The sequence below is a fragment of the Tupaia chinensis genome, unplaced genomic scaffold, assembly GCF_000334495.1.
Source record: "Tupaia chinensis unplaced genomic scaffold, TupChi_1.0 Scaffold000544_1, whole genome shotgun sequence".
NCBI lineage: Eukaryota > Metazoa > Chordata > Mammalia > Scandentia > Tupaiidae > Tupaia > Tupaia belangeri.
This window is the reverse complement of record NW_006160056.1, coordinates 3,452,585-3,461,668: the sequence shown is the minus strand read 5'-3', so window position 1 is coordinate 3,461,668 and position 9,084 is coordinate 3,452,585. Positions and strand designations below refer to the sequence as shown.

The 9,084-nt window shown below is 43.3% G+C and overlaps 1 protein-coding gene across 1 annotated transcript; it reads right to left on the bottom strand.

The window, feature by feature from the left end:
* Positions 1-5,274: 5,274 nt before the first annotated feature.
* Positions 5,275-8,825, bottom strand: LOC102486919 (homeobox protein DLX-6). Its single transcript, XM_006157516.1, has 4 exons — positions 8,753-8,825; positions 8,422-8,615; positions 6,289-6,536; positions 5,275-5,809 (listed from the first exon to the last, which is right to left on the bottom strand). The coding sequence occupies exons 1-4, from the start codon at positions 8,823-8,825 to the stop codon at positions 5,548-5,550; spliced, it is 777 nt and encodes a 258-aa protein (XP_006157578.1). The 3' UTR covers positions 5,275-5,547.
* Positions 8,826-9,084: the final 259 nt, after the last annotated feature.

The window sequence follows — 9,084 nt, the reverse complement described above, 5'->3', positions numbered from 1 at the left end:
TCATAAATAAAATAATCTGTAGGTCAGGTCGAGCTCTAAAGCTAGGAACCAGGAACATTGTAATTAATCTCTCTTAAAGGAGATAAGAATCTCCTTTTGCAGCAATTAAATCTTTCTATTCACTAGGACTGTTTATTTATTTTATTTATTATTATTATTTCATTTCCTATAGGGCATGTGTGCTCACCAGAGAGAGACAGAGAGAGAGAGAGAGAGGGAGAGAGAAAGTGAGAAAGCAAACCATCAGGTCTGGGACTTGAACTGCTGCAGTCCACCATGTGGCAGTCCAGCTCCTTACCACCATGCCACCTGCTGGCCCCTTGGACTTAATATTTACTTTGATTTATGAGAATTCAAATCAGTACATTTGCCAAAAGTGCATGTATTATTGAGTCTGTTCCACATCCTAAACCAAGACTTACATAAAACTGTGAAATACCACACATTACGACCTTTCACCACAGGAAGGAAAAAAAGGCTTCATAATATCATTCTACACACACACACACCCCCTCCCAGTTTCAGTAACTATTTGCTGTCTAATCTTCACCAATACCCAGTCTAGTGTACTTTTTAAGAGAAGTGAGTGAAGGGCAGTAAACAGTTCCTGGACTATGATTTATTTTAAAGCACTGGCGCACTCTGCACTCTGTCTGCGGAGAAGACAGAATCTGCCACTGCAAGCTTATTGTCATCCAAGGACTACTTCTGCCACTCGCCATTTGCAAGGTGGGGGGAAGAGGGGCGGGGGAAGAGGCAGGATAAGGACTCAACTTTCATCTATAAACAGGGGTCACTAAACAGGGGACATTTCATTATTGCCCTTAAATTCACAGGAGCTCAGAAGCTTGCTTGCCACACTGCGGGATGGCCTTAGCTGGGCAGCTCCTGAGTCTGTGAGGTGGTGGGAGGAGGGAGAATGGAGGAGAGAGAATGAACACACTCTGGCCTAGAGGCTGGAAAAGATGTCCAGGAAATTATCTGTGCTCGTGGTGGGAAAATTCAGCTCCTGCAGATCCAAGGATGTTAGGTATCCTTGACCGCGAGGTCCCCACAAGGAACCAGAACTGAACTCCAGAAGTCTCCATTAGGGCAGGATTCATTCTCCCGAAAGGAATAGCTTATACCCCAAAGAACTTTGCACCTGGAAACCGTGCCCCAGGACCTTTTACTCTCTATCGCTCTGATCCTCCGATTCCCTCTCTCTGTGGTTCTCCCATATTTTAAGAGACTGACTTTGCTCTTTCAGGTGTATCAATGACATGCAGCCAAAGAGACAGTAGGACTGGTTCTTATGGGGGGGTGTTAATTAATAAAAGTTAATGATGGGATTAAAACCAATGGCCAACCAAACCAACTGAAGAAGACAGCTTCTCAGCCAGCTATATTTAATTAGTGGCAATTAATACATTTTCTGCTAATACCCTCTAGGACTCTTGATGACTTGTTCGCAGTGAAAGAGAATGGAGATGCAGCGCAGGAACACTTACAAGCACCTGGGGCGTTTTTTTGCTCTAATGACAAGAGAGATTGCAAACTCGTTTAAGAAAATGTTCATAAACAAGTGACAGGCACTCTGAGCCTGTCTTCCTGGAAACAATAGTGAAGCTGACAGATATTCTTTGATTTGGGGGAGGGGCACTTTTTCTTTTTTTTTTTTTTTTTCCTTAAAGCAGGGAAATGCTTTTGGAGGGAAAAAAAAAAGACAGGAGGTTAAAAAGAAAGAAAGAAAAAAAAAAGGAAAGAAAACATATTTCAGGCTCCAGACAGCGGCAGACGCAGCAGCCCTTGCAAACACATCAGCCCTGCACTATTGAAGACTGGGACACGTAATGCTTCAGACCACTGATTTGCTATTTTCTTAATTCCCGCTCTTCTTTTTCCATATGAATCAAACAGTCTTTTGTCCTTCAGGGTTTGATTTGATCGCTACTGTTCACATTTCACTTTTGTATTTTCCTCTTCCTATACCATTACTCATTGAGTGCCCCGTGAAATTACAATCGTACATTTTCAACTCAGCAACCCATTTGCAGTGCAAAAATAGGGTCTAAATAATGGCTGAATTAGCCCTACTGGACAGTTTCAGATGTAACACTCTGTAATAATTATATTGCAGGCTGGATTAGGATGCTATTATCATAATCTGGACGTTTACAATTATCTGTAATTTGCAAAGATGCGCCAGGTCTTGATTACAGCAGTTTTTTTTTTTTTTTTTTTTTGTATCACGCTAACCATCACTAAACAGTGACAGTAATAACAGCTAATTTTGCTGGCAATATAAGAGGTGCTGGGGTGTGCAAACAATTTCACACCTGGATGTGCTCACTCAACCAAGAATATAGAGAAAGAGCTTCTGCCCTGAGACTCAGAAAAATATTCTCCTCTGCTTCGGTTCAGTATAGATTTCTAGACCCTGATCATTGCCTAAGAGACACTCACTGGGGGTAAGTTTTTATTTCTTGCATACTTCAAGGCACAGCTCATATTTCTCTTCTCACGTTTTCCAAGCGGTATATGTGACTGTTGGAATTTATCATGGACTACAACTTTGCTTTATAGATTTTCAGTTCTGACCTTCTAGCCCCCCATAAGTAAGAGGATTGTTGCTCTGGTGAGTAAAAGGATATATGGGTGAGACTGGGATCCTTTGGAACTTGATTTGTCTTTGCTTTCTGTGCTGTCGATGCTCTGGAAACAGCTTGTGACTGGAGACTGAGAAAAAGACCAGGTTCATGTAAGGTGTGGAAGGCTGCCGGTAGAGATTCCAAGCTAAAAATCTATTTGAAAATGGTTACAGTTAACCCTAGGTGAATCAGTAGAGGTGTTTACATGTGGCCATTTTAGGTTTTGAGGTATCAAGAGATCAGACCGAGCTCGTGACCCGGCTCCTTTAGAATTACGGTATGCGGACATTTGCGAAGGCAGGTGTTACCTGAATCTCTAGACCGTGCGCTCCTTAGACATCTTTCCTCCACTTGGGGGAAAGTTTCCTGAATAATTGGCTTCTAAAACCCTGCTTTTCAGGGTTTGCCTCAAGGTGATGGGGCGGAAAAAGTGGGGGAAGGGTATGTGGATTATGGCCCACCAAGACTCAACGCAGCGACCTTGGGGTTGGAGGGGCATGATTGGCTGATACACAGAACCGAACTCAAGAGCCAAAGAATCAGTCGGGTGTAGGAATCCACCAAGGAACCCTCAGGCAAGAAACGGTGCTGTTCTGTCTAGGGATGATGCTGTTTGCTGACCCTGTTAGCAGGTAGAGGTGTTAAGTGCAGGAGCCTGAGAAATCTTTGGCTTCCTCGCCCCGGTGCAGAAAGGTCTTTCTCCAATGTCAGGAGCCTTTGGACTACGTCGTGTCAAAAGATAATGAGATGCTTATTGGCACCGAGGAGACACCGTCCCCTTCACCCTTACACCCACCCCACCCTTCAGCTAATGTTATCTCCCCCTTCCCCCACCTCTTTAAAATGGGATATAAGGTCAGGACCAGGCTCTAGAACCCGAACTCTGCAAGGTCTGTAGAAGTTCAAATGTAGGGAGGTGTAGCACGCACAGTGACTGGGTGATGCCTTTCTCCTACGCCCCTCCTACCAATCCCTCCCTCGGGGAATTGGTTTACTATGGGGTCAATACGTTCTAAAGAGAGAAAATATTAACCCTTGAAGTTCAGAGGGTCCAAAGGAAACCCAGTTCCAAGGACAGTTTTGGGGAAACTACTTGGCAGAATGTGTTTAATTAAACTGATGTTAAGAAAATTTTAAAAAATGATACCGATTCACCATGACGACACCTCCAATATATTCACATGCACTTACTGGGTTTCAGAATTCCATGAACTCACAGTGGTTTGGCGTGTATCTGGTGATTTTTTTTTTAAGGAAAAATTAGTGTTGGTTTCGATGTATGGTAGCTTTCTATCTAACGTAATTTGAATAATTCAGCAAAGCCCCACTACCAGCTGTACTTCTGCAGCCTCTTCCATTCTTTGCAGCATTATAATTTTGGTTAATTTTCAATTTTAGGTCCTACGTCTCTGCAATTTGTGTATGAATAACAGAATAATTTCCCTCTTTTGTTTCGCCTTTCCTGTTCCTGAATCTAAATAAAGATGGCTTTTTAGTATTAAAAGTGGAAGAAAATTACAGGTAATTATCTTTGACGGTAAAAACGCTGTAATCAGCGGGCTACATGAAAAATTACTCTAATTATGGCTGCATTTAAGAGAATGGAAAAAAACCTTCTTGTGGATAAAAACCTTAAATTGTCCCCAATGTCTGCTTCAAATTGGATGGCACTGCAGCTGGAGGCTTTGTTCAGAATTGATCCTGGGGAGCTACGAACCCAAAGTTTCACAGTAGGAAGGGGGAAAAAAGAAAAGAAAACATTTTTCCTAATGTAACAATGCGAATGCTAGAAAATGACAAGACTGATCGGTTTTAAACCATTCTGAAGACTGACTGAGCGTGGAAGTTGCTCAACAAAAAAAGGAACGGGTATATTGGTAAGTAGTCTTTGCTTTGTGTCTAATTATAGTGACTGTCCTTTTGCACGACTGTATGTCGCTGTCATTATATGGAGCACTCTGAGTATCTCTATTGACTTCTGATAAATGGCTCAGTGGTTTCAAGGTTCATAATTTGAAGGATGCCCAGGTCTGTAGCCATTAATTCTCGCAGTATGGGGCTTCCTGCTTGTATGACGAAAGGACTTTTCATTTTCATTATTTCTGTGCTTTCCACAAGATCGGAAGGATGTATTTCATCTAGGATAGTGCATTTTCCTACCTAGCTAGCTTGCAATGGGTTTTAAACATTAAGTAGGCATAATTGTGCACTTCACTTTTTTCTTTTACTCTTTTTCCTTTTTTGTTTAAAAAAAAAAAAACTGCTTCCAAACAAAGACAAATACAACTGTATCATTTTAGCTGGGAAAAGGGAAAGAATACGAGATTCAGCACCAGAAACTACTGGATGTCTAAAGGCTAGCTTGGAGATTGGTCATTATAGTATTTTTTAAAATAGATAAATGTGTAGAAATTACAATAAAAATATGTCAAAGAAGCCGAGGAAACACCTGTGATTAATGTTAAAATATTTAAGACAAAGGCTAGTGGTGCAACTGGCAACTGTGCAGGCACTTGATGTTTATATATAGGGCTTCCCATATTAGGAAATAGGAATTCTTTTAAGAGTGATAGAAAATATAATGGGAGGGAGGAGATGGGAGGGGGGAAAGACAGAGACAGAAATTTACAGGACGCTCCCAGCATTTTGTGGCTTTTACTCCATATATGAAAGAAGACAAAAACATACAAAGTATATGTACAACTAAAATTCAACAATATATACAGAAATGTTTCTTGATATAAACGTCCCTATTAGCTTAGTGAATGCCACCAATTCACCTGATAAAGGTGTCAAAGCAATAGTATGGTGATTTGAGTTGTTTCCTCAGTCTTTTCTGATTCCAGTTCAGAGTTTGGGGGCAGGGTGAAAAAAGACCATTTGTTGTGTTTTGTTTTAAATCAATCATCATTTCTGGTCATTGCATTTTGATAAAACATGCAGCGTTCCTTTTGTGGCAACAGTCTAATCTTACAGCCGATTTTTTCTTCTTTCTTAAGAGAAGGCTAAGTGAGGGCTTTTTCTTTTCTTTTCTTTTCTTTTTTATTAGTGGGATTGGTAAATAAAAATACAGGAGTCCGAAATGCTTCTCTTTCACCATGTAATGTTTTAAGCTCATTAAACAAGTAAAAACGCTGCCATGTTTGTGCAGATTCTTCTGGTGGTGGTGGAGGGGGTATCTGTAAAAAAAAGTCATTTTGATGGATACTCCCAAAGTGAAGAAGAGGCTCAGAGCCTGGATTCCAAAGGGTAAGGGACATATCCTTACAGTGAGGGGGTTCAAGAGTGCTGGCATGGAAACCAGTCCCCCCCACCCGTTCTCTCTCTCTGAGAAGATGCAAGATCAGCTACTGATGTTGCTCAAAGGAAAAAAGGCAGATGGGGAAAGAAAAAGAGGGGGGGAAGAAAGGTAGAAATAAAAAGGCAGGAAAGAAAGGAGGAAGGAAGAAGGAAGGAGATGGAGGGATAAAAAGAAAGAAAAGAGAAAAGACAGAGAGAGAGAGAGAACATGAGAGAACAAGCGCCCAGCCGGCTTCTTGCCACACATACGAGTTCTCCAGAGCCTGCTCCTTCGGCTCCTTTGGCAGATGCAAGCAGGTCCTGGATCCTCCTTGCCTTGTTCAGACGTTTCCCTAGGGTGTTCCCTCGAACAACTCACATCATCTGTGGTCTCTGCATCGTGTCCTGGTGTGGAGAGGAGTACCAGTGAGAATAGCCAGGCATGTAGCTGTTGGGGGGCATACTGACGCCCTTGGCCGAGGCAGAAACGTCCCACACTGGAGGAAGCGCTGGCGAGCGAGGCGACAGGGCCGCCGAGCCCGGGAGGGGGTCGCTCTCATGAGGGTTACTGCCCTGCTTCAGCAGTTTCTTAAACTTAGAGCGTTTGTTCTGAAACCATATCTTCACCTGCAAGAAATGCAGCAATCATTAGGCCCGATAAACATCGAACCACTGCCTCTAAAGTCACTTGAGGCTTCGGAAACAATATTCAAAAGGAAAGGGGAGGAGGGAGAAAAAGAAAAGAAAAACATCACAGATGCTAACAGGCCAAGTCCCTGCCTTCCTCCACCTCTTTCTAGCCTCTTCCACTCCCCTTTCCCCCAACCTATTAGGTATCTCATCTGGATATGTAGGGTCATTGTAATTCTTGAGTTGGATGCTAGCTTAGGTTTAAAACAACAGTATAAGTAAAAATAAAATCAAAAAGAAAATGAATGTGATAACCAGGTCCAAAGTGTAAATGAGATTTTTTTTTTCTTAAAGGGGCTCTTTCAGATTCAAGCCAGTTGAATGCATCTCCTCTGATAGCCTGTTTTTATATTTACCAACCCCCAAAGCAGGCATCACTATGTTTATATTGTGTGCAAATGACTATGAATATATTAAAGCCTATACATTTATAACCAAATGCCTTGAATATATCTATGCATATATTCCACATGCCATAGATATGCATGGAACCTCTTTTTTCAGACATAAACATATCCTCATAATCCTGTAGAGATTAGGACTGCACCTCCACTCCCTACTTTGTATACTGTTGAGTCAAATTGTGGTCAATAATCATCCCATGAGTGTTAGTACTAAAAGTCAAAGGGCTTCTGAAAATTAAATGTGAATCAGGAACCTGAGATGGAAGCATAACTAGGCCAACAACATTCTAGGTCTACTTTTTTTAAGAGAGAAATGCTATGGTGCAGTTTACTTTATCTTTAAAATTCCTTAGATGGAGGAGTTTGCTTTTCCAAGAGGAATACAAGTCATTGAGGAGCTGGAATCCCTTTATGTCAAACCCCTAAATATTTTCAATGGCACTTTGGCAAGAGAAAACAAGCTAAATAAAAAAGAAGAGGTTGAGGAACTCGGCCTTAAGGGACCACACAAGCAGTACCCAGCAATAGTCCCACAGAACCTGGCATCCCCTTGCAGAAGATCACCTACCTACAACCCCATGCAGCTACTGACAAAGACAAAAACTGCAGGTGATTGCAGCCTGGCTTTATGATCTGGGGTCCTAAAAGATGACCTAAACCCTGTTCTGTGGAATCCAAAATGCCCATATGTCTTTCAAATTAGTAGGACAGGAGAACTTCAGCAACTGTACTTAACTGTGGCATCATCTGCTATTATTTGGGGAGCATTTCTCTTTGATCTCCAACTCTGCCATTGCCCCCCAAGTCCCCTGTGCTTCAGAGAGGTACCTCAGCCTGCACTGGTCAGTCATCCAGGATGATTTAAACATTGAGTTTAGGGCAATCTTCAGAAAAGCACCCCACTCATCCTAGGATGAATAGTTTACATATTGGTGCCTTTACTAAACCCTTTTGGAGCCTATGCCTCGCCCTCCTTCCTCTATTCCATTTTCTAATTTTCCTGTGTCAATGAATTGAAATCCTTATTAGCTTCCAGGGCCCACAAAAGAATCCTTAAGAACGATAGGCCTTTCTCTGCCTCCTGGCCTATACACCTTTTCCTTCTACAAGTTTGTTGTCTTTCCTGTTTTGCTCTGGAAAAAGATTCAATTGTTATGAGTTTGGTCCCCAAAGGATGCTAGGCTGGGGTGGGGTTGCCAAGGGTTGGGAGGATGTGCAAATCCAATCCAGTACGGAATACCAAGTCACTTATTCCAATCTGTGTTGTCCTGGGAACGTGCGTAATTGGAGCAAAGGCATTTGTCATTAAGCTCCTTCCATCCTTGGTGGACTAGGCCAAGAATTCCTCCTGATGTGTTCCCTGCCCGATCTGCAAGTGGGGCCAGCATTTCGGGGATACTCGGCTTCTCCGGAATTACCTGTGTTTGTGTCAGTCCTAAGGAAGCTGCCAGTTCAGCTCTCTCAGGAAGGGCCAGGTACTGAGTCTGCTGAAAGCGGTGATTTAAAGCCTGGAGCTGCAGGCTAGAATAAATGGTCCGAGGCTTCCGAATCTTTTTCCCTTTTCCATTGAACCTGATTTCCCCGTTTTCAATCACTGTAGTTTTTTGTTGATCTGCAAGCAAATGACATAGAGAGAAGTGGTCACCCATGAGGCCACTACCGCTGGCTCCCTGGTCATGGCCTGGCCTGCACTGAGTCTCCCCAAAGCCCAGTAAGGGCTTCCTCAAAGCGTCCCCACGTCGCCCTGACCCCTAGGTCCACGATGCTGTGTTTTCTCCCGTAGCCGTCCTAGCTTCTCCCTGATCCTGTCTCTGGCCCTCATAAAACGCAGTGGTAGACCCTGGGAGGTCCCTGGGCCCTCTGCCCTCGGGCATTTAGTCCTGAGTCGCAGCAGAGGCGCCGCAGGCGGGAGGCGGCTCTCCCCACGTCGCCCTGACCCCTAGGTCCACGATGCTGTGTTTTCTCCCGTAGCCGTCCTAGCTTCTCCCTGATCCTGTCTCTGGCCCTCATAAAACGCAGTGGTAGACCCTGGGAGGTCCCTGGGCCCTCTGCCCTCGGGCATTTAGTCCGGCTGCTGAGTC

Bases quoted from the DNA above. Each gene is read 5' to 3' on its own strand.
- LOC102486919 (XM_006157516.1), bottom strand. From the start codon at position 8,825: ATGAGGGCCAGAGACAGGATCAGGGAGAAGCTAGGACGGCTACGGGAG. The intron at 8,616-8,752 runs GTCAGGGCGACG...ATTTGCTTGCAG, and splicing joins ACAGCATCGTGGACCTAGGG to ATCAACAAAAAACTACAGTG. The intron at 5,810-6,288 runs GTGAGTTGTTCG...TTTTTTTTACAG, and splicing joins ATGCAGAGACCACAGATGAT to ATACCCCCTCCACCACCACC.